General features: G+C 43.6%; 1 protein-coding gene across 7 annotated transcripts in view; it reads left to right on the top strand.

Moving 5' to 3' along the window:
* dmd (dystrophin) overlaps positions 1-26196 on the top strand; it is a 1950296-nt gene that overhangs the window by 1463288 nt on the left and 460812 nt on the right. For all 7 annotated transcript variants that reach the window (XM_068040560.1, XM_068040554.1, XM_068040555.1 and 4 more), the window contains one exon: positions 6386-6503. In XM_068040560.1, the coding sequence (XP_067896661.1) occupies positions 6386-6503 (118 nt within the window). The remainder of the gene's footprint in view (positions 1-6385; positions 6504-26196) is intronic.

A 26196-nucleotide genomic window follows, 5' to 3' on the forward strand; every position in this document is an offset into this window, starting at 1 on the left:
ACTACACTTCAAAAATATTTCAGCGGCTATAAAGCACTTTGGGACATCCTGAAGTTGTGACAATGGCTATATAAATGCAAGTCTTTTGTTGAAGCATCAGAAGCAAATTTTAGCAAACAAATCATTGAACCTAGCTTCTGTAAACCAAACAGGTCTTGAAGTTCTGTATGTTGCACAACCAGCATTTAGCTCTAACTTAAATATTGCTGTTATGAGCTCACAGGACAACATTCTTGCTTGTACTGTGTCTTTATTGAACTAAACCTGTGATGGCTGCCTGCAGTGAGTGCCTCATGGTAGAAGTCACATCACTATGTCAAGCCAGGAGGCACATTAGTACAGTATTGCATTTCTATCCCAAACAATTGCTATATATTCATTCAGGTTATTTGTTTTGCCAAAGAGACATATGACTGTCATGCTGTGCCTGCCTTTCACTTGCTTGGCTGATGGTTATTCAGTGAATGATGCAGCTAATTCTTTACCTTGCAAACCCATTTTGAACCCTAAACACATGGTAGTACAATTGCCTGTGTTTTTCAAATCATTGATGATTGATGAATACATTATTGTGGACATAATGTAAAGGATTTTGCAAATGAATGCATTTAAAGGTCTGTGAAAGGAAATATATGGTTTCAAGTGAGACTGAAATGAATCGCAAAAAATGATAAATAATGTTTCCTTAAATACAGGTCATTAATAGTTCTCATCAAGACATACTTTAGACAGTAGCCGAGATGTATTGTTCTGCTCATAACTCAGGACTTTCTGTTGACATTTTACGAATAGGTTGGTCCAATGCCAGTGTCAATAGTATCCTGATTTAGCATTATCATACTCCCTGTTGTACCTGGAGCCTATCCACATAAACTTTAGGGGCTCAAACTGGGCCCAATTTGTGTCAGTATAGAACTATGCTACAGAAAGAGTAGCACATTTTTAATCACAGTGGTGTGCATTGAATGCATAATGCATACAGTTACATTGTCCCTTTTATTTTGGCATGGTGATTGGCCCAGATTTCACGGTCAGCAAAGAAGCAATGGCACTCACCAGTGACCTTGAAGAAAGCTGACCCCAAAGATCTAGTTACCTCTGTGGCATGGCTTTCCCCTTTTCTGATGTCAGTTTGAATCTGGCACGAAGTCAAGGTTATCTCCAGGCATCTGGCAACAGTGATGTCTGCAAGCAGGCTAAGCAGCCAATCACATTGACGTAGTCGCATAGACAGCAAACCAGGAAGTAAAATACGGATTATCCTTCACTTTTAATTAAATTTTACAGTGAAATAAATGGGACATAAACATTAGATTAAGGTAAAAGATGAAATATTATAAACTTTAAATTATTTTACAAATATGAAATTTTTATTATGATGAAGAAATTTGACATTCACAAATATAAAATTAGTTTTTCAGGGCCAGTGAGGCTATTCAGCCGTAATTATGAACTTAATATGCCATTAAAAACCCAGTTACACCTCATTCAATCAGGTGTAATTTTTGAAGGGTTTTACAGCAAGACGAATAGTGTAAAAGGGCATGTTCTCATCAGTTCAGTAATTTCTACTTGATTACTGTCTGGTGGTACTTAAACAACACACTCTAATAGAAAACATAGAATCGCTGATAAGAACTTCTGGATTTCTCCAAAAGTATTTGTGATCTTCTCCATCTCAACCTCCACGCTCACTGCTGCTTTGGATTTTTCGTTCTCTGTCTCCCATGTCATCCAAGTTTCAGGAAGAAATATTGGTACACAAAGCATATCATGGTCTTATAGTCAAAACCAATTGTAAAAATAATAATTTGGTGGAGGAAACATTTCCATCATTAGAGACTGGTGGGAGTCTGGTCATCTCTGAAATATGGGATTAGAATTTAGGGGGTGAATTTCCACAGGAGGATCTCCTACTCATGCGTTAGAACTTCATCAAAAGAGCTGCAGAAACACCAGATAAACAACATAAATGAGGGGCCGGATCTTATTCTCCTCATGATGGCAGGTTTTGTGGCGGGGGGGGGGGTGGAGAATCGGAGAGGCAGCAGCCGCCACGGAACCCGACAGTGGGATTGCTGGTTCTGATTCTCCCGAGCAGGTTGAGCCAATGATGGCCTTCCCGCTCAGAGGCCAATTGAGGCCGTGGCCTATTAACGACCATATAAGGGCTTCTTCCTGCTGCCATTGGGATCATACCAGTGGGGGTGGAGGGGGGGAGGGCAGTGGGGTGGAGGGGGGGGGGCGCCCTCCTCCATGGGCAATTTGTGGCCCACGGAGGACTCCTACCGGGAACCAATTCACCTCCCATGACTCCTCCTCCCCCTGCACCAAAGGTCCACCCCTCTAGCCGGGGCCATCCTGTCTGGCCCGGTGACCCCACCTCACCTTCCTCTTCTCCAGGGTTCCAGCGTTGGGCCTCGGTCTAAGCCATCTGCAGTACTGGCAGTGGCCACTGCTCCCGGTGACACTGCTGATACTGCTGAGCTGTTGGCCCTGTGATTGGCTGGCAGCTCTTGGGGATGGGATCCCTGTCCCTAAGAAGTCTTTGAAGGGCCGGGGGTCCCACCTCCTTCCACTTTCACCCCAAAAGACTGGAGGATTGTTCTGGGGCGCTGAAAAAATGTAGAGGCGGACCATATCCATTGGTTCTCCCTTATCTATTCTACTAGTTACATCCTCAAAAAATTCCAGTAGTTTTGTCAAGCATGATTTCCCTTTCGTAAATCCATGTTGACTTTGTCTGATTCTGTCATTGTTTCCCAAGTGCTCTGCTATTACATCTTTTAGAATGGACTCTGGCATTTTCCCCACTACTGATGTCAGGCGAACCATTCTATAATTCCCTGTTTTCTCTCTACGTCCTTTTTTAAATAGTGGGGTTACATTAGCTACCCTCCAAACCGTTAGTCACATGACTGACCTGCTGGCAAACTTGGTTTTTGAAATTGTGCCACACAGAAAGGAACAGAAGGCAGTTTGCAACTGAAGCTGGAACAAACATGCCTCTCTCCTGGCTGTCTGTCCCACGCTTTCTTCCAAGCCACTGGACCCATGGAAGACACGTAAACCTCAAGAGAGAAAAAACTCTGACGTCGAATCAAGTTGAAGCATGCACTTGGCCCCAACGCTTAGTTCATCCATTTACGGCAGTTTACAGCTCCACAGTGACATGGGATCTTGTGCTGATCATCTTCAAAATCAAACTTGTAGTCATAGGACAGCTCCTCTCCTTTTGGATCCTACGGTTGGAGCTGATGATTATTTTGTGTCCTTTCTCAAAGGTCAACGAAACAGCAAGACTTACCAGCAACCAAAGACTCTACATCGAACTCAAAGGGACCATAAATAGAAACCCAGCTATTGCTTCAAAGTTTTCCCTTTTATTCTTTCTACTTTTTCTGTCTCTATCTGCGTGTGTGTCTATCACGTATGCATGCTAGCGTGGTCGCGTCGCATATTTATAGTCGTTAACCATATTAGAGTTTAAGGTTAATAAACTTCTACTTCTCTTGTTTAAATCTAAAGAAACCTGTCTGATTATTTTGCCTTACAATTGGAGCAGCGAACAAGGATTCACTGAGGGGGAACTAAAAACAAGGTGTTGCTAAAATTAAACCCTTTTACGGTTCAACCAGGCAAAGGCTGAGAGGGAACCCCTAGACACCTTCTCACCTGGTCATAACACTCTGGACACAGTTTCTTTATATTTTTTCATCATTATTAAAATGTATTGCCCCAGAACAGCTGGGTCTATTAAAATATTGAACCTTCCCTAACAAGGTAAGGCTGTATAGTTAAGTAATATCCCCGATCTCACAAGGACTGTCATAAAAATTATCACAGCAAAAAGATTAAATCTCCTTGACTATTTTAGGTCATTTCAGTTAAGTTTCCACAACATTTAATCATCACATTAATCATGTTAGTTTTTATTATATTTTTTAAATGGTTTGGCATGCTCAAACATGCCAAAATACAAAACTGAATTGCTTCAAGTTGCTTCAAAATAGTTGACAATTCAAAAAAAAATTACAACTGAAAAATAGCCCTGAACAAAGAGTTCTAACCAAAGCAACTGCTTCAAAGCAATTGAATAAGTAACGTTCCTTTTTATTGTGTTGTATTTTAGCATTTTTCTTTGTGTTTTGGCACCACATTCCACAATTGAGCACTTTTCTCTGTGAAATTGAAACTTGTCTATGATATACAAAAGAAAAAGTCACAATGAGAGTGCAGTGGGCACAAACTTTTCATGGCTTTAGCTGCAGCTAGATCTAATATTCAATCAATTATATTATAAGGGCAAAAAACACAAATGTACAATCCTCTGCTGTGGTGAATTTTGATGGAGGAAATGAGCTCTGCTGAGGCAAAAGTAATTTTTTGGTGGGTTTTGGGGTCGCCCGACCCCAGATAATTTTGTTTTTGGCTCATCTTTTTGGACCAGACTGATTGAATATTTTGAGCCAAAAATAACTTGTTCTGAAATGATCTTGTGCATTCTTTAAGTATGAAGATGAAAATAATTGTTACGACTGATAGTGAATGAGGAAGTGCCTTAAGCTAACCATCTGGTGAAGAGACTGGTGTTAAAGTGCTGCTAGACAGTCCAAGAAACTGCCTTCACAAATTTTATATGATAAACCATCTTCTCTGGCAAGTGATTTGATTTAAAGCTAAAGAGAGGGGACGTAACCATACAAAAACAAAGTACAATTCCTTTAATACTTTAATTGATAATTGATTACGACTTGGAGAAATGTCATAAGATTTCACATTTGCCTTTACAGAAAAGAGATGGTTGTGTCCTGATTTCCTTAGCCTGTGATGTATTGGAAACAGTTAATCTCTTCCTCGCATGCACTGAAACAGTAGTAGTGAGGCCCACTAAAGCAGTGTAAATGCAAACTCAAAGTGCTAATTGTCCGTGGCAAACACAAATGTTTGACATCTATGTGTCTATTACAGTCAATAAGCACCTCCTGTGTCTGGAGTGTGTACAATGCACCCTGATGCAAGACATACATAATATTTATCAATCCATTAATCTACATATATAACAAATTGGAAGTCTAGTGTAACATATACTTTCATTAGTACTTTTCTATTGGATTAATTTCCATTATGCTTTCCCTGCCATTTTTAAACATCTGAAGAACTTAAGGTGATACCCATCCACAGTGAGGAACATGGCATTCAGCACTCTAGGGAAGTGTTAATGTCACGGGGGGCTGATTTGTTGGCTGAGTGTTTATTTTACGTACATTGCTTGTCCCTCCACTGCTGAGGAATTCTTTGAATAACTCAGTTCTTTCCCAAACATCTGCTAACCACACCCTGATGAAATCGCACCATGAGCCTGCACCCCATTTAGTGCAGCAGGGGTGGCCTACATTTTTTAGGGATGCTGAAAGGATTTCCCCCGTAATCTTAGCCCCTATTCATGCTCAGGTGGATGTAAAAGTTCCAATGTCATTATTCAAAGAAGAACAGAATTGTTGCCAATATTTTTCCCTCAATCAAAACCACCAAAACTGATCATTTAATTGTTTATCTGATTGTTGTTTGTGGAACCGCTTGGTGTACAAATTGTCTACATCAGCAGTCTTCTTAACAGCAATTCAAAAGTAATTCATTTCTTTAACGCACTTTGGGGCATGCAAGGTGCTATATAAATGCAATTTTTTTAATCCTTTATTGTGTGTGTATATATACTTACGATATGGATTTGACTTAAAAATGTATTTAAATTGTCAGTTACCAGTGAACTGGGGATCAATATGGTCTCTACAATTGATGGTGTAAATTAGGAAAATATGTTGAGAATGGTAGAAGTCAATGCACACACATGCAGACCTCATGGCATTTTCGAAATTGAGCCATTTTACAGCTCTTGATGGATTTAGTTTAGTTTAGTTTAGAGATACAGCACTGAAACAGGCCCTTCGGCCCACCGAGTCTGTGCCGACCATCAACCACCCATTTATACTAATCCTACACTAATCCCATATTCCTACCACATCCCCACCTGTCCCTATATTTCCCTACCACCTACCTATACTAGGGGCAATTTATAATGGCCAATTAACCTATCAACTTGCAAGTCTTTGGCATGTGGGAGGAAACCGGAGCACCCGGAGGAAACCCACGCAGACACAGGGAGAACTTGCAAACTCCACACAGGCAGTACCCAGAATTGAACCCGGGTCACTGGAGCTGTGAGGCTGCGGTGCTAACCACTGCGCCACTGTGCGTGTTAATTTTATCAGTATTATCAGTGACAAATCAATCTGAAAACCAAAGCTTCTTTTTCTATCAGAATATTTTAAAATTCCACCTTATGAGAGTCTTCCCTTTTCATTGATTGTCCTCCCTTCTCCAGGCCACTCTGCAAGATTTGGACCAAAAGCGCCCTCAGCTGGATGAGCTCATCACTGCTGCACAGAACCTGAAGAACAAGACAACCAATCAGGAGGCCCGAGCAATCATTACAGATCGCAGTAAGTAATATGAATAGGTAAATAGACGCATTATGCAATTCTTCACATCTGTCTCTGCATTGGAGTGGGCCAGTTTAAATCATTATTAGCTGACTGGATAATTAATATTGAATGACTTGGAGATTGAAGAAACAATGATTGCTCCTAGCTCAAATGAGTGCATACTGGTGTTTTAAATCATAAAACCATATATAAAATGGAACAGTGATTCAGCATCAGTGCAGCGACAGAACTGCCATGTTCCAAAAAGAAAGTGACTGAATTGGCAACAATCTCCTTTTCAGCTCCCCAAATGGCTCAGCTAAGTTAAGACAGTGAGTCGCTGAGACATCGGGCTGAATTTCATCAGCCCTCTAGGAACAGGCAGGGAGGCGGGGGTGCAGGGTTGGGGGGGCGCGGGGGGGTGGTGGCAGGGGGGAGGCCCATAGCGAGGGAAGGTAAGGGGTGGAGTGCCCTTCACCTTCACGCTTCCCCTTAATGGCCATGTAACGGCCTCTTCCCACCAACAGTGGTATTTTACCAGTGGCTGGTGGGAGTTATTCCACATGGAGAGACTGCCCGGTAGAACCAAGCGCCCTTGCTGCGGGCTGGAGTTTGGGGGCCTCCTGCTGGGGCAGTCTGTGGCCCATAGAGCGCTCCCCGGTGGCAAAGGCTGTCCCCAAGCCAACACCCTCACCCCTCACCCCTGGCTGCAGCCTGCCTGACTGGCTCCAGTGAACGTGCCCCCACTTACCTGCTTCGGAGGCTAGCATCCATGTTGCCTCATTTAGCTGGGTGCCGTCCTAGCAGTGACCACCACTCCTGGAGGCAGGACCCCCATCCTGAAAAGGACAAGAACCCTGACACCAGGCAGTTAACTGCCTGAGCACTGTAGAATGCAGCTGGAGGTTCCCCCAAACAGCTAAGGCAGGGCTCCCCCCTACCTTTCTAGCCTGGCATCGAGACCCACACTGCCTCCATAAAATTCATCTCATTCAAGGAGACATTCCTATTTCAATCTTCATTCTTTGCTGTGTTAGTGAATCTCAGCTGGAACGAAAGGAGGGACAGTGCAAATGACTTCAGTGGGCTGGGAGTGTGGCCAGTGTTCCTGCTCCTGATTGCTAGCCTTTGTGCTGGTGGATGTCAGATTAGCATCAGGTCCTGCTCAATGGTGATGTGCCTGCAGCAAAGTAGCACGGTAACAATTATTCTACAGAAAAGATAGGGAAAGCGGATTTAATGCCAGATTTTAACTTTTATGTAGGTTGGGACAAGCAGACATGTCAGGAATGAAGTGAATTTCTTGATTGTGCCAGGGATAGTTTCTCAAACAATATGTCCTGGAACCAACAAATGAGCAAGCCATATTAAATTGAATAATGATCCAGATTTAGTTAGCATTCTAACAATGTGTGAATATTTATTAAAGAGTGATCATAATATGATCAAGTTCAGCCTACTGTTTGAAACAGAGAAATGCAAAACAGCTACTAGGATTCTAGATTTAGATAAGGCTGGCTTCAATGCAATAAGACAGAGACTGTCCACAGTAAACTGGTGACGTCTGTTAATGGGTTAAAGTACAGGAGATCAGTGGGCACTGTTCAAAAAAGATCTTGCTTCTGTGTAGCAAAATTCTAGGAAAACGATGTTCAGGTGTTCAACACTAAAATTGTATTTTACACGGGTTTTTGGTTGATTTCCATGCATTGGTTTATCTGGTGCAATTCAGCTGAAATCAGCAGAACTGGTCCAAAAGATGTTGGAATTTTAAGTCCAGTTTGCATTCAGTGTAACCTGAGTTCCCATCATGTTTTGCACTAGTTTAAGTAACCTGGAATCAGGCAGTGCCCAAAATATACAGCACAGCCCTCAGAATGAATTACTCATTGTTGGGAGTTTCCACTAATTGTGTCCTTCAGGGAGGCTTTAAAAAGTAAACTGGTTCTTTTGGGTGCAAGGAGATTAAAAAGTACGTTTTAAAAGCTTTTGAGTGTCATTTTGTTATACTTTACTAAGAAGCTGAGTAATGTACCTCAATATAACTAAAAAATATATTTTTTTTTAAGTGAATTCAAGTAATTTAAACTTAGGTTATTCAGAGGTGATGGATTGACACTTGTGATTAAAAATGCTTCTTTTTTGTGATTAGACCTATTTTCAGCTGCTTTAATCAAACACCAAGTTAGATTGCTTGATTAGCCTGAGAAAGCAGGACAACTCAATAATAATCAGTAACTCTTCTTGTGCCTGCAGCACTGACTGCACTTTATCAAAGACCCTCCTTTCTAAACTGTTAGCAATCAATACTCAGTAGCAGTCCAGTGAGTAAATGACTCCCTGAAGAGGTTTGTAAACCGCCCCGCCTTTCAATAACAAGAATCCAGCACCAGTTTCAAGGCAAGCAACAGACACAGAGCACCATTTTCCTTTGATTTTCTGCCTGTTTTTGAGAAGTTTGGGGGTGTTAAACTATATTAGGTGTACCACCTCAATTCTACTGATTTGTTTTCTTTACTATTAGTCATTTTTGGGAAGTGGATGTTACTTGCAAGGCTTGCCCATGCCTGGTTGTCCTTGAGAAGGTGGTAGCCGTTTGATACAACTGAATAGTTTACAAGGCTACTTCTGAGCACAATTAAGTCAACCATGTTGGTGTGGGACTGGAATTACATCTGGGCCCAGTGGATAATATTTCCTTCCCTATAGGACATTAGTCAACCCAGTTGGGTTTTTTTGCACAATCCAACAACTTCATGTTCACTTTTACTGATTACCAACTTTTTATTTCTAGATTTTCTAAACTGAATTCAAAGTCTCAAACTGCCTTGGTGGTATTTGAATTCACATCTTCTAGATTATTTGTCCAGGTCTCTGAATTACTCTGCGTCTAAGAGATAGCCTTTACGCTTCTGTACTCATTAATTAAACAAATGCACTCTAGCATGGATTCCACCTCGCCTCATTGAAGTGTGCATGGCCAATCTTTCTGCTCAACTTCTCTTAACTTCCACCCTAAGCCTGACCCAATTTAAAATGGTAGTATGAGCAGCACTCCAGTGTCCCTGAGACAGGTACTGCATTGCAAATGTCATTTTGTTTGCTGCAGCTAAAAGTTTGGTTTTATGGTAAAAGCTACAGTTTTGGACTCAGAACATGAATTTCCCAATTGGAATCCTACTCTTCGAGGATGAGGAAACGGAAGAAACAAGATTGGAGGCTCCTTGACTGAGCATCACAGAAGATCTTTGTTCCCGACATACACATACACACCCCCTAGGTTCTTTTTTGATTTCACTGAATTTTCGCACTGGGGGCAGGAAACCCAAGTCGGGACTGTTTCAGGGCCGCGAACCCACCCGGGTGGGAAACAGAAATGATGCACGATATTCACAGAGTCGACTCCTTAATTGATAAGGAGATGGGTTTGTTGTACCACAAGCAAAGACAAGTGAGCAGTCTGCCTCCACCTCCTCCAAGGGGAGCACTGAGTAGAAGTGGCCAAGTGTGGAGGCCACATCATCGCGCAGAGTACTGAGTGGGTCACTGGGGTGTCTTCTTACTATCTCTGTGCACTATTTCCCTTTCTTAACACTGTATAAATAAGGATGCTTTAAGCCACACGTCTGAGACTCCTTTTATTGCTGGTCTGACAAGCAATGTGTTATGAGGTGGTGAAAGAGATCAAGGATTCGTCCATGGTGAGGGCTAAGCCTCTGGGCAGATATGCGTCCTTCAGTGGTGGTAAGAGTTTAGATGTTTATTGAATGGATGTATTAACACAGGTAGCTCAGACAGACTCACCCGCATCCCATGCCCTTCATCCTGGGTCAGAGGGACTCAGGTGAAACGTTCCTGAATCAAATGATCCCTGACATTCATGGCATCCTGAAAAGAGCTTTGCGCCCTGTGCCGTACCCAGCCACCTCCTTGTGCAGCTAAGGCACCTCGGTGTTCCGCTTCCTTCCCCTCTGCCACCACTTACTCCTCCTCTCCCACCTGCTGCTCCTCCTCTTCCTCCGATGAACTATCCAGTTCCAGAACTCAACGTCCTCAAGGTCCTCGCTTCTCTGGAGGGCCTTGTTATGGAGGGCATAGCAAACCACCACAATGACCAAGACCCTTCTTGGATTTCTTGGAGGATGCCACCTGACTGGTCCAGGCACTGGAATCGCATCTTGAGAAGTCTGAAGGCCTGTTCTATGGTTGTCCTAGCGAGCGGGTAGCATTGGTTGTATCGCCTGTGTGCCTCTGGGGCTCACATAGAGGGGAGAGCAGCCAACTCTTCAAGTGCTATCCATTATCCCCAAGGATCTATCCACGGACTTTGGGGAGTAGAGTGAAAATCTGCAGCAGCCTGGACTGGCGGAGGATGAAGGAGTCATGGTAGCTGCTAGGAAAGCAAAGGCACGTATGGAGGAAGCTCTTGTTGTGTTCGTAGACCAGCTGGACGTTGAGTGAGTGAAAGCTCTTCCTGTTGATGAATCTCACTGGCCAGTCGTTGGGAGCCTTGATGGCTACATGGGTGCAATCCCCCTGTACCTGGGGGAATCCAGCTATGGCAGCAAAACTCAATACCCTCTGTGCCTGTGAGGCCCCATCTGTTGTGAAATGAATGTATTGTCCAATTCTGACATATAGAGCATCAGTGACCAGCAAGATGCAGTGGTGTGCAGCCATCTGTGAGATGCAACCAATGTCATAAGAATGTAAGAACATAAGAAATAGGAGCAGGAGTAGGCCATTTGGCCCTTGAGGCTGTTCCATCATTCAATAAGATCATGGCTGATCTGATTGAGGCCTTAACTCCAGTTTCCTGCCTGCCTCCCATAACCCTTGACTCCCTTGTCAATCAAAAATCTGTCCAACTCAGCCTTGAATATATTCAATGACCCAGCCTCCACTGCTTGAGAGAAAAAATTCCTCCTCATCTCTGTCTTAAATGGGAGACCCTTAATTTGAAACTGTACCCCCTAGTTCTAGATTCCCCCACAAGCGGAAATATCCTCTCAGCATCTACCCTGTCAAGCCCCCTCAGAATCTTATATGTTTCAATAAGATCACCTCTCAATCTTTTAAACTCCAATGATCATCTGCTCATCATCCCAGGAATTAGCCTAGTGAACCTTCTCTGAACTGCTTCCAATGCAAATATGTCCCTCCTTAAATAATGTGACCAAATCTCTACACAGTACTCTAGGTGCAGTGTTTCCAATGCCCTGTACAGTTGCAGCAAGACTTCTCTACTTTTATACTCCATTCCCTTTGCAATAAAGGCCAACATTCCATTTGCCTTCCTAATTACTTGCTGTACCTGCATGCTGACATTTTGTGATTCATGTACAAGGACACTCAGATCCCTCTGTACTGCAGCATTCTGCAGTTTGTCTTCATTGAAATAATAATCTGCTTTTTTTATTCTTCCTGCCAAAGTGGACAACATCACATTTTCCATCTGCCAGATTCTTGCCCACTCACTTAACCTATCTTTGTCTTTTTGCAGACTCTTTGTATCCTCCTCACAGCTTGCTTTCCAACCTAACTTCATATCATCATCAAATTTGGCTGCAATACATTTGGTCCCTTCATCCAAGTCATTAATATAGATGGTAAATTGTTGAGGCCCCAGCACTGGTCCCTGTGGCAGTCCACTAGTTACAGTTTGCCATCCTGAAAATTACCCATTTACTCCAACTCTCTATTTCCTGTTTGTTAGCCAGTCCTCTACCCATGGTAAAAGGCCACCACCAAGACCATGAGCTCTTATCCTGTGCAGTAATCTTTTATGTGGCGCCTTATCGAATGCCTTTTGGAAATCCAAATACACTACATTCTACTGGTTACCCTTTATCCAACCTGCTTATTACATCCTCAAAGAACTCTAATAACATTCGTCAAACATGATTTCCTTTTCACAAAACCATGTTGACTCTGCCTGATTTTATTATGGTTTTCTAGATGTCCTGCTACTACCTCTCTAATAATGGATTCCAGCATTTTCTCAACGACAGATGTTTGGCTAACTGGCCTATAGTTTCCAGCTTTCTGTCTCCCTCCTTCCTTGAACAGATGTGCAAGGGCCATCAGATCCAGGGGACTTGTCAACCTTTAGTCCCATTAGTATTCCCATTACTTTTTCTCTAGTGATAATGATTGTTTTAAGTTCCTCCCTCCCATTTGCCTCCTAATTTTCTACTAATTCTTGGGCTGCTTTTTGTGTCTTCTGCCGTGAAGATTGATACAAAATACTTGTTGAAAACCTCTACCATTTCCTCATTTCCCATTCTTCATTCCCCAGTCTCACCCTCTAAGGGACGAATGCTCACTTTAGCTACTCTTCTCCTTTTTATATATTTGTAGAAGCTTTTACTGTCTTTATTTTTCTTGCTAGTTTTTTCTCATACTCCAATTTCTCTGTTTTGTTTTAGTCATCTTTTGGTGGTTTCTAAAATTTTCCAAATTTTCTGGCCTGCTGCTAATCTTCGTTGCATTATACACCTTTTCATTCAATTTGATACCACCCCTAATTTCTTTAGTTAGCCACAGATGGTGCATCCTTCTGGTAGAGTCTTTCTTCCTCAATGGAATATATCTTTGTTGAAAGTGTTACAACCAGGTGAGAAAGGTGTCTAGGGGTCTTTTGCTGCCTTCACCAGGTCTTATTGTAACAGGGTTTAATTTTCAACAGAGTGTTTTGAGCTCCCCCTTTGTGAATCCTTGTTCACAGCTTTCCAATTATAAGGCAAAGAAATGAGCATAAACAGGCTTTCATAGGTTAATGCCTATGGCTATACGATGCGCCCGCACTAGCATGCACACGCGATATACACATGCAAATAGGGACAGATAAGAGCAGAAGAAAAATAAAATGGAGAGGTTTGAGGCAGTCTCTAAAGGGGGTTTCTTGTTACTGTTTCTGTGTTTACAGCTCACCATAGAGTCCTTGATTGTAGACAGCTCTTACTTTTCTTTGGGGCCCAGTATTCTTCTTAAAGCTTGTTCACTGTAGGAGACTTTTCTGTCTTGGGGTTCATGTGTCTTCAATGGTTTCCAAAGTTTGTAAGAGCGAGATGAGAGCAGACAGGAGAGAGGTATTCTCAGTCCAGGAGAAAACAGCTTTTTGAGTTCAAATCTGTGGCAAGTTCAAAAAATTAACAGCCAGCTAGTCATGTGACTAAAACTGTTCTGACCACTACTTCTGTGTATTGACAAAGCAAAGGCTGGGTCAGTTTGTTCCAACACTGTCTGTTACTATGCAAATGTCTTTCCAGTCAGAGGCTTGCAATTTTACATTTTAATGATCATGTGATGAAATAATGTGTGCCTCAGTCTTGGCAGGTGGCGGGGGGGGGGGGTTGGGAGGGATGGTGGGTGGTGGTGGTGGCTTGCCTGACACCTCCACACCCAGGGGAATGAAATGCGATTTGAAGAAAAATGGCACATTTCATTACAGGATTTGAGAGAAATATAAGATACAGAAAGAAAAACCATGCATGTTCTCATTCATTTCCATTCATTCACCAATCCTAAAGCCTATTAAAGATGGTCTTTTCTGGGTGCCAGGGCAGTTTCAATTTTCCCTTTTTTTTCAGGAGTTAGTAGTGGGTGGGTCTATCCTGAACACTCTGAGTCATGCCAAGACTTTTGATTTCAGGGGATGGGGGGGTTCCCTCTTCCTCTGACAGTGGGGGAGGAGTGTTTGTCACTCTCCCCTTTGTTCTCTGGGACACTCCTACCTGTAGGTATTTGTGCAGACTTGCCTGCATTCTCCTGTAGCACTTCGACTAGGTGAGGAATCACCCTCACAGTTTCTGTGCCCCCTAGAGGTCTGTCTTTGTCTCTGCAGGCTCCTGTAAATACTGTTAGCAACTCTTTTTGGGTGCTTCTAGAATCTGCATTCACATCGGAGGATGTGGGGTCTAACTTTTCACTTTTTATGGGATTGGTTGACCAGACAGTAAAGGTTTTCATCCAGGATTCCTCCCTGACTTCCTTTAACCTGCCCTCTTGGTCACTTTTTCCCCTTCTGTTTCTAAACTTTTACCAGCCATAGGCCTGCCTGTCCCCTTTTGTTCTCGGCGGGGGTCCCTTACAGTTCACCAGCCCTCTGCTGGAGGGTCCTCCTCACACTGGTACAGAACTTAGGGGTGCAGGTTTCACTGTAGGTTGGGGTTTCCCCTCAACCTGGTACATGTGGCAACTCCTGGAGTACTCCACCACATCCTTGTGGAGTTTTGGCCAGTCAAACTGGTGTCTTATGCGGGCTTTGGTCTTTCATATTCCGGCATGTACAGCCACTGTCGTCTCATGCTCCCTTCTTAATATTTCTCCCCGGTATTTCTATGGCACCACCAACTGGTGAACTACTGTCCACTCCTTGCTCTCAGGTCTGTGAGGAGAACTCGATTTCCTCATCAGTACCTCATTCTTTAAACAGTAGCAATCAGGGACTCCCTTTGCTTCACTTTCAGACTGGGCAGCCTGTGCTAACTCTCACAATACTGGGTCGGCTCGCTGAGTCTCAGCTAAGGAAAATTTATTTAATTCATTCCCTGGGTCTCCTAACTTTCCAAAGAAAGTCTCGGACAGGCAGACCTCATGGTTATTTGCCTGCAGTGCCAATGCAGTCACCTCTGGGGGAGCTGGGTTGATCAGGGACTCTGCAGGGAACCATTTCCTGCCACTGCCCTGTCTCTCTGACCTCCTGCGGTCTTTCTTTCACTACTGGGGGGGCTACCACCTTCACCCCTCCCAGATCATTACCTCGGAGCAGGTCAACCCTGTCCACAGGCAAACTAGGGACAATTCCTACAGTCACTGGTCCCGAAACTAGGTTGCACTCCAGGTGCACCCGGTGTACAGGTACAGGCATACACTGCCCTCCAATACCATTCACCACCATTTTGGTGTTCACTGCACTCTCTTGGGGAAAGGTCAGGCCTTTTCCCAGTAAAAGGGATCTAGTGGCCCCTGTGTCCCTGAGAATTACTATGGGCTTGCTTGCCGCACTTGAGGGATATGGAGTTACTTTCCCTTCAAATACAAAACCCTGATAACCTTCAAGAATCCTATTAACGTTTCCTGCACTGGCCATAGTAAGCTTCCTGGGTTGCATTGTTGCTGTAGTTAAAGCCACAGCTTGTTCTGTGTTTTGCATCAGGTCCCTGTCTTCACTGAGTGTGTGTGCCCTGATTAACCCTGCCGGTTTCCCCTTCAGTTTCCAGCAGTCAGCTTATTACAATGGAAGCACACAGGTCTCTGGGTCTCACTCTTGCTCACAACACCTTCCATTTTGGCTGAAGGAGGGCCCCCGTGTCTCCTGCTTTCCTTTCTCTTCCAGACTGCCTGGGCAGATATCATCTTCCCATCCTTTGTCCTTTTCTGATTTGTGATGGTGATTAGGAAAGATTATCCCCGGCAAACCGACTTATAAATTGAAGCAAACTCATTGGCCAGAACGGCCACTTGCATGGCTCCCTGAACCCGCTACTCCTCTACATGGGTCTTTATTGAGAGTGGGAGAGAGTTTTTAAATGCCTCTAACAGGATTACTTCTCTGAGAATCTCATAGCTGAGCTGTATTTTTAAAGCCCTCAGCTACTGGTCAAAAGCCAACTGCTTGCTTCTTTCAAACTCCAGATAAGTTTGATTGGCTTGTTTTTTGAGGGTTCTAAACTTTTAACGATAGGCTTCGTGTATTAACTCATATGCCCGGGAATAGCATTTTTAGTCAGTTAATAATTTGATGAACTCTCATCTGACAGCAAGGAATAAACCTCATGGGCTTTTCCAGTTAGTTTGCTTTGTATTAAAAGGGACCAGGTCTCAGCTGGCCATTTTAGCTGCCTTGCCAGTTTCTCAAAAGACACAAAAAACACTTTCCCATATTCCTCATGGAATTTTGGAATTAGTTGAGTGAGTTATAGCCATCTTGTACCCAACCCTGAATTCTGCTCCTCCATATTGGCCATGCGTTCACTGGGGTTACTCTGTCGCCTCCCAGTTAACTCAAGTCGCTTCAGCTTTCTCTCTTTGGATTCTTTCTGGAATATTCTTTCTCTCTCTTACCTCTCTCGCTCGTTCCTTCTCCTGTCTTTGTTTTTCTCCACATTCCATCTGGAAGGCTCTTTCTTTCTCCCTCTCCTGCCTCTCTTTTTCCCTTTCCTCATATTCAAGTTTCCTCTGTTCCAGTTGTATTTGTGCTCACAATACCCTGTCGGATTCTATTACTAACACGGCTCTGCTACTTCAGATTCAAGGGAAAAATGGTTGGCCACTAGCCTTAGGAGTTCAGACTTCCTAGTCTTGCCACATACAGTGATCCCACACTGCTCAGCCATTTTCCTCAACTCCTCCATAGACAGTGCTTTTAACTTATCCTCAGTTACTTCACCCTAGCTTGGAGAGCTGCTAGCTTCAGTTGCAGACATGTTAGTATTCAATCACACATAACCACCTGAAAACCTATATTGAAATCTTTCTCTTTTTGATTGGGAATGAGTTGGCTTCCCACTTCCAATTTCTCTAATTTGTCTGTGGGTAAAAATCCCAGACACTAACACCTAAATTTCTGTTACGACCAGGTGAGAAAGGTGTCGAGGGGTCTTTTTGCTGTCTTCACCTGTTTTTATTGTAACAGGGTTTAATTTTAAACACACGGAGTTTTGAGCTCCCCCTTTGTGAATCCTTGTTCACAGCTTTCCAATTATAAGGCAAAGAAATGAGCATAAACAGACTTTCTTAGGTTTTAAGAAGGAAAGTGAAATTTATTAAACCTTAAACTTAAACTCTCATATGGTTAACAGCTACAGCTATACGACACGATCGCGCTAGCATGCACACGCAATACACACATGCAAATAGGGACAGAAAAGAGCAGAAGAAAAATAAAATGAAGAGGTTTGAGGCAGTCTCTCAAGGGGTTTTTTTGTAACAGTTTCTGTGTTTCCTGTTCGCCGTAGAGTTCTTGATTGTAGACAGCGTTTACTTTTAGTTGGCGCCCAGTGTTCTTCTTAAACCTGGTTCACTGTAGGAGACTTTTCTGTCTTGGGGTTCATGTGTCTTCAATGGTTTCCAAAGCTGGTGAGAGCGCGATGAGAGTAGACAGGAGAGAGGTGTTCTCAGTCCAGGAGAAAACAGCTTTTTGAGTTCAAATCTGTGGCAAATTCAAAAAACCAACAGCCAGCTAGTCGTGTGACTAAAACTGATCTGACCACTTCTTCTGTGTATTGGGGGAGCAAAGGCTGGATTGCTCTGTTCCAACACTGTCTGTTACTATGCAAATGTCTTTCCACTCAGGGGCTTGCAATTTTAAGTTTTAGTGTTCATGTGGCGAAATAATGTGGGCCTCAGTCTTGGCAGGTGAGCGGGCTTGCCTGACAAGAGTTATGAAATATCTTCTTAAATATCTGTCACTGCTTCTCTAGTGTCTGACCTTTAACCAATTTTCCCTTTAGCCAACTCTGTCTTCATGCATTTGTAATTGTCTTTATTTAAGTTTAAGACATCAGTTTCAGACCCAAGTTTCTCACCCTCGAACAGAATGTGAAATTCTATCATGTTATGATCACTCTTTCCAAGAGGATCCTTTACTGTGCAGTTTTTAATTAACCCTGACTCATTACACATTAACAGGTCCAAAATAGCCTGATCCCTGGTATGTCCCAGAAAGTATTGTTCTAAGAAACTATCCTGAATACGCTCTCTGAACTCATCCTCCAGGCTACCTTCGCCAATTTGATTTGTGCAATCGATGTGAAGATTAAAAACACCCACGATTATTGCCGTACCTTTCTTGCAAGCCCGCATTATTTCTCTGTTCTACTTTGTAAGTACTGTTAGGGGGCCTATAAACTACTCCAGGACATTGCTGCAGGAGTTTCTCAGGGTAGTGTCCTACGCCCAACCATCTTTAGTTGCTTCATAAATGACCTTCCCTCGGTTATAAGGTCAGAAGTGAATGTTCACTGATGATTGTATGATGTTCAGTACCATTCGCAACTCCTCAGATATTGAAGAGGTCCCTGCCCATATGCAGCAAGACCTGGACAACAGTCAGATTTGGGCTGATAAGTGGCAAGTGATCTTCACACCACACAAGTGCCAGGCAATGACCATCTCAAACAAGAGAGAATCTAACCATCTCCCCTTTACATTCAATGCCATTACCATTGCTGAATCCCCCACCATTAACATCCTGTGGGCTACCATTTACCAGAAACTGAACTGAAGCAACCACATAAATACTGTGGCTATTAGAACAGGTTAGAGGCTGGGAATTCTGTGGCGATTAACAAAACTCCCAACTCCCTAAAGCCGGTCCATCATCTATAACGCAGAAGTCAGGATTGTAATGAAATACTCTCCACTTGCGTGGATCAGTGCAGCTCCAACAACGCTCGGGAAGCTCAACACCATCCACGACAAAGCAGCCCACTTGATTGGCACTCCCTCCACTACCAACACACCGTGGCAGCAGTGTGCACCATCTACAAGATGCACTGCAGCAACTCACCACGCCTCCTTCGACAGCACCTTCCAAACCTGAGACCTCTTCCACCGAGAAGAACAAGGACAGCAAATGCATGGGAACACCACCACCCGAAAGTTCCCCTCCAAGTCACATACCATCCTGACTTGGAAATATATCACCATTCATTCACTGCCATTGGATGAAAATCCTGGAACTCCCTCCTAACAGCACTCCGGGTGTACCTACACCAGATGGACTGCAGCGGTTCAAGATGGCAGCTCACACCAACTTCTCAAGGGTAATTAGGGATGGGCAACAAATGCTGACCTTGCCAGCAATATCCACATCCCATGAAAGAATAAAAAAAACACCCGCAAATGACTTCTTTCCTTTGCTATTTCTTATCTCCACCCAAACTGATTCTATATCTTAATCTTTTGAACCAAGATCATTTCTCACTATTGCGCTGATCTTATCCTTTATTAACAGAGCTCCCCCACCTCCTTTTCCTTTCCTCCTTCCCTTCCGAAGTGCAAATACCCTTGAATATTCAAGACCCAGCCTTGGCAACCATGTCTCTATAATGGCTATCATATCATACTCATTTATTTCTATTTGTGCCATCAATTCATCCATCTTGTTATGAATGCTGCGAGCTTTCAGATAAAGAGCCTTTAATGGTGTCTTTTCAACATTTTTCCCTCCAGTGGCCTTATTTGCTGGTGCACTCTTATGTTTTTACGCTCTGTCCCTTCCTATCACACTTTGGTTCTCATAACCTGTATCATTACCTTGCACTGTTTCCTTGTCCTTTCTCTTTGACTTTCCCAATCTCCCCTCAAGTGAACCCTCATCCCCACTATTTACTTTAAAGCCCTCTCTACCACCCTAGTTATACAGTTCGCCAGGACACTGGTCCCAGCGTGGTTCAGGTGAAGGCCCGTCCAAAGGTACAGCTCTCTCTTTCCTCAGTACTAGTTCTAGTGCCCCATGAATCAAAACCCACATCTCCCACACCAATCTTTGAGCTATGCATTCAATTCTCTGATCTTATTTGCCCAATGCCAATTTGCTCGTGTCTCAGGTAGTAATTCAGAGATTATTACCTTTGTGGGTTTGCTTTTTAATTTAGCCCCTAGCTGCTCATACTCTCTCAGCAGAACCTCTTTCTTAGTCCTACCTATGTCGTTACTACCCACATGGACGACGACAACTGAATCCTTCCCCTCCCACTCCAATTTCCTGTTCAGGCTCAAGAGGAGGTGTCCTTAACCCTGACACCGCGCAGACAACACAGCCTTCAAGACTTACCCAATCAGCTGTAGAGAATCGTATCTATCCCCCTAACTATACTGTCCCCTACTACAACTACATTCCTTATAACTCACCCCACTTAAATGGACCCCTGCACCACGGTGCTGTGGTCAGTTTGCTTATCCTCCCTGCAGTTCCTGCTCTCATCCACACAAGCTGCAAGAACATTGAACCCTGTTGGACAATTGCAAGGGCTGAAGCTCCTCCGGTGCTATCTTCTGGATCCCATACCTGCCTCTCTTGCAGTCACACCCTCAACACAGACCATATCAGAAGTAACTAGCCTAAGGGGTGTGACTGCCTCCTGGAACAAAGTGTCCCCCTCCCTGATGCATCTCAGTGTCCAAAGCTCGGACTCCAGCTCATCAACTCTGAGCCGAAGTTCCTCAAGCTCCAGCCACTTACTGCAGATGTGGTTGCTATGGATCACACAGATGTCCACCGGCTTCCATATGCTCCTGCTGCAACACATCACCTGCCCTGCCACCTTTACTGTGTTATATGTAACTAATTAAATTTTGAAATATCACTCAACAATTATCTGAAGTGATATCATTGGTTTAATTAGTTAAACTAAAAATTTAATGCAATACTTGTATCTCCTCTGCACCAGTTAAACTACTGCCTCCATTTAGAAACAGAAAAAAAAAACTTAACACTCACCAGCCACTCACCTAATTAATGCTTCCGGACATCAACTCTCATGTCTCGCTATTGGTCTCCAGCTCCCTTTCTCAGATCCCTCCTCCCTTACTGCATTGAATTCCCACGCTTAACAAATTCCAAAGCTCTGTCTCGAGTTGCACTCAGTCACAAGCTGCAACCTTTGTGCCCACAGCTGATCCTTGGAAGGTGCCAGAAGCGAAGTAGTTCAAGGCCACGGTGACTGTGACATCTACTGGCAGGGCATGGTGACCAGTGCTGTGAGGTGTGAGGTCTTGGTTAACAAGGGCACGGATTTCTATGACCATCTGCCTGGAAGGTCGCTGTCTCCTGCAGCACTGGGATTCAGTCATCAACTGTATCATTGTTTGTATCAGCTGTGGCTCAGTTGGTAGCACACTCACCTCTGAATCACAAGGTTCTGGGTTCAAGGTCTTTTCTGGGGCTTGAGCACAAAAATCAAGGATGACGCTCTAGTGTAGCACTGAGGGAGCATTGCACTGTCAAAGATGTTGTCTTTTGGATGAGACATTAAACGGAGGCCCCATCTGCCTGCTTGGGTGGATTTAAAAGATCCCACGGCACTATTTCGAAGAAGAGCAGGAGAGTTATCCCCGGTGTCCTAGCCAATATTTATCCCTCAATCGACATCACAAAAACAGATTACCTGGTCATTGTCACATTGCTGTTTGTGATAGTTTACTGTGTGCATACAGGCTGCTGACTTTCCTGCATTACAACAATAACTACACTTTAAAAAGTACTTCATTGGCTGTAAAGTACTTTGAGATGTTCAGTGGTCATGAAAGATGCTATATAAATGCAAGTCTGTCTTTTTATCTCCTTGTAGCTCTGTCTTCGGCAGTAGATCCTATGCAGAAGCTATGGCCTCTGTGTCCTTCCTGCCCTTCATTCCTCTCCCCTGCCCTTCTGATGCCCGGGGCTCTGCCCTTCCTGCAGAGAATGATGCTCCTCATCACCACTAGACCCAAAATCTGAAGAGTCTTGCTCCCATTGCCAGCTGCTGCCTTCCTTGTTCTCAGCTGGTTGCCTCCCTTCCTGTGATCAATTTGGCAGCCATGTTTGCCAACTTAAAACAGTGACTTCCTTTCAGAAGTAATTAATGAGCTGTGAAACCCTTTGGGATGTCCTGAGGACATGACCAATGCAGTATAAATTCAACTTCTTTTTCTATGATATGGACTGGAGCGGTCCAAGAAGGTGGCTCACCAGAACCTTCTCATGGGCAATTAGGGATGGGCAACAAATGTTCACATCACCAACAGCAACAATTATTTATATTTATATAGTGTCTTTAATGTAATAAAACATCCAAGGCACTTCACAGGAGCATTATAAAACAAAATATGTTTAGGTCAGATGACTAAAAGCTTGGTCAAGGAGGTAGATTTTAAGTAGTGTCTTAAAGGAGAAAAGCGAGGTGGAGAGGTTTAATGAGGGTATGTCAGAGCTTAGGGCCTAGGCAGCCAATGTTAGAGCGATTAAAATCAGGGATGCACAAGAGGCCAGAATTAGAGGATATCTCAGAGGGTTGTGGGGCTGGAGCAAATTGCGGAGATAGGGAGGTGCAAGGCCATGGAGGGATTTGGAAACAATGATGAGAGTTCTAAAATCAAGATGTTGCTTGACCAGGACTAGGTCAGCGAGCACAGGAATAATTGAGGAACAATTTTGGTGCATGTTAAGACACGGGCAGCAGAGCTTTGGATGACCTCAAGTTTATGGAGGGTAGAATGTGGGAGACCAGCCAGGAAAAATCAAGTCTAGAGGTAATTCAGCTCAACAACAGATGAGCTGAGACAGGGACAATGTCAGGTGATGCTTAGGACGTGGAAATAGGTAGTCTTAGTGATGGCATGAATATGAGGTAGGAAGCTCATCTCGGGGTCAAGTGTGTCATCAGGGTTGCAAACAGACTGGCTTAATCTTAGAATGTTGCCAGGGAGAAGGCTAGAGTTGATAACTAAGGAATGGATTTTGCTGTGGGGAACCGAAAACAATGACTTCAGTCTTCCCAATATATAATTGGAGGATATTTCTGCTCATCCAGTACTGGATGTCAGATAAGCAGTCTTGTAATTTCGCAACAGTGGAGGAGTTGATAGAGTGCTGGTGAGATAGTGCTGGGTGCCGTCAGTGTGAAAAATAATGCAGTGCTTTCAGATGATGTCGCCAAGGGGCAGCATGTGGATGAAGTATAGGAGGGGGGGCCAAGGATAGATCCTTGGTGGATGCAAGAGGTAACACTGCAGGTGCAGGAAGAGAAGCCTTTGCGAGTGATTCTTTGATTGCAATTAGATAAATAAGAACGGAACCAAGTCAGTGCTGTCCCACTCAGCTGGATGACAGTGGGGAGGCGTTGAAGGAGGCTGGCATGGTCAACCTTATCAAAGGCTGCTGACATGTCAAGAAGAACAATGAGGGAAAGTTTACCTTTATCACAGTAACATAGGATGTAATTTGTGATTTTGATAAGAGCTGTTGCGGTACTGTGGCAGGGTGGAAACCTGACTGGAGGGTTCAAACATGGAGTTCCTGGAAAGATGGAAGTGAATTTGGGAGGAGACAACATATTCAAGGACTTGGGCGAGGAAAAGGAGCTTGATGATGGGAGTTTGCACAAATAGTGTGGTCAAGTTTTTTTTTTTTGACGAGAGGTGTGATGACATCAGATTTAAAAGAGAGAGGGACAACACCTGAAGAGGCAGAACCATTAACAATATCGGATAACATGGGGACCCGGAGGGGAAGTTGGGTGGTCAGCAGTTTAGTGGAAATAGGGTCAAGGGAGCAGGAGGTGGGTCGCTTGGACAAGATGAGCTCAGAGAGGGCATGAGGGGAGGAGGAGAGAAACTACAGGGCTAGGGAAGGGGGAGCATGAGAGGAAATTTGGCCAGGTGTGATAGTGGAAGTGAGGGGTGCAGTAGATACAGCTGATCGGATGATCTTGATCTTAGTGCCAAAGAAGTCCATGAGTTCCTCGCACATATTGTTGAAGCTCAGGGTGGAGCGGACAGTGGTTTAAGAAGACAATTTGCAGTAGAGAAAAGAAGCTGGGGATCATCTTTGCATTCCAGGATGACCCTGGAATAGTTAACAGTTTTAGCAGACGAAAGCAGGACTCGATAGTATTTTAAGTGGTCTAGCCAGAACTGGCGGTGGATGTTAAACCAGTTGTCTGCCATATCCTATCAAGTTGGTGTCCATTAGACTTAAGGGAGCAGAAATGAGGGTCATTCCAGGGGAAACAGCCAAAGTGAGAGAGAGCAATGGTTTTATTGGGTACTAGGGCTTCAAAGGTGAAGGCAAACAATAAAACACAGATGTTTGTTTCAGCTGCATACATAATGATCTTTAACCTTGAAGAAATAGCAGTTGAGTGTAAAAGGCTTTGAGAAAGCACATGAAGCTGACCCTGGATGATGAGCCTTACCTTGCCTTGACCAACCTTTGCCTGTCACCCAGACTTCAACATCGTCATTTCCTTCCTATCTCCTTATTATCTGCCGTTTTCTTTTCTTGTAACCTCAGGATTTTTCAAAAGTGTCTTTCCCCCCTCTGTTGCAGTTCTCTGGGGCCTGAGATAGCAATTGCAGTTCAGGTTCCAGCAAGGCAGCCTTCTTTACATTAATTAGCTCCTATCTGGTTGCAACTGGAACAGTGTTAATTTGGAGAGAACTCTGTGAATGTTTGGGTACATGCGAATGCAGAACTCTCTCCCAACTGTTTGAAACGTAAACGTTTAGCGATCAGGGAAGGGAAAATAGCTGCTCTCTAAACATTTGAATTGAGGTAAACTTTGCACTCCATGCTAATGTCAAACCAAAGTAAGGACCTCACCAGGAGGGGACACTGCTACCTCCAGGAAATGTCACTCTTTACTCATGGTTCAGATAAAGCCCTGATTCACTTTTACACTACCAGTTCAGAATTGGTGCACAGTGATAATTGCTTCACACTGATGCTAAACCGTATAAACATCTGAACAGTTTTAACCGAATGTGAACATTCGGAGTTTAGACACACCGTATAAACTGTGTGTGGCAACAAATTGAATCATTATCTTGCTACTATCAGTCACAAAACAAGAGCTTGCAAGGAACGTTTAATTGAAGTACCTGCTGGCTCTGTTATATCATCATTACAGTGCAAAATCACAGAAGGTTAGCTGAAAATTCAAACAGCAGAAAAGAAGGCAAAGGTTAGAGTGCTCAGAGAATCACTTTTCAGTGAGTCAAGATGCTGATCAAAGCTTTCATTGAGAACGCACACTTATCCCTCTGCAATCTACTCCAAGACAAATAGATTTTCAGGTATTAAGATTAGCAGTTCAACCTGACCCATTCATATTATGGACTGCAACTGTGTTTTTTGATTTGCGCTGATAATGTGTTTTGGGTCAGACCAACATGTAAGGAGAAAAAAATGGAGAAGCCTCTTCCAAGCTGTGCCTGGTTAACAAGCTTCAGCAAACTCTTTGTTATGTATAAATGAGCTGAGAGACAAAGCTGTTGGGATCAGAGTCTTTGTATAAGTAGAAGCACAAACAATTTAACAAAAGAAAAATACTGCGGTTTCTGGAAATCTGAAATAAAAACAGAATGTGCTGGAAATACTCAGCAAGTCAGGCAGCATCCACTGAGAGCGAAACAGAGTTAACATTTCAGGTTGACGAACTTGCATCAGAACAATTAATATTCTTCTGACCAGCACAGATTTTTGTATTAACAGCCAGGTTTTACCGATTTTCTGGATAACCTGAATGTTGACCTTCCATTTTCTGCCAAGGAGCAGCATATTAACGCAGGTTATACAAAATGAATACAGACTGGATGACATACATGTTTAATGTGAGCCTCTGTTCTGTATACTTCAAGATTGTCAAAACATTGTTAGTTTTTATTTTATTGAGAGTTACAGCACTGAAACAGGCCCTTCGGCCCACCCAGTCTGTGCCGACTAAGAACATTTATACTAACCCTACAGTAATCCCATGTTCCCTACCACCTACCTACACTAGGGCCAATTTACCTATCATCTGCAAGTCTTTAGCAGTGGGAGGAAACTGGAGCACCCGGTGAAAACCCACGCAGTCACAGGGAGAACTTGCAAAGTCCGCACAGGCAGTACCCAGAATTGAACCCGGGTCCCTGGAGCTGTGAGGCTGCGGTGCTAACCACTGCGCCACTGTGCCGCCCATAGTTATTGATTTAAAAACGATAAATTCTGCTACACTTTGTG

The sequence above is a fragment of the Heterodontus francisci genome, chromosome 10 (assembly GCF_036365525.1).
Source record: "Heterodontus francisci isolate sHetFra1 chromosome 10, sHetFra1.hap1, whole genome shotgun sequence".
Taxonomy (NCBI): Eukaryota; Metazoa; Chordata; class Chondrichthyes; order Heterodontiformes; family Heterodontidae; genus Heterodontus; species Heterodontus francisci.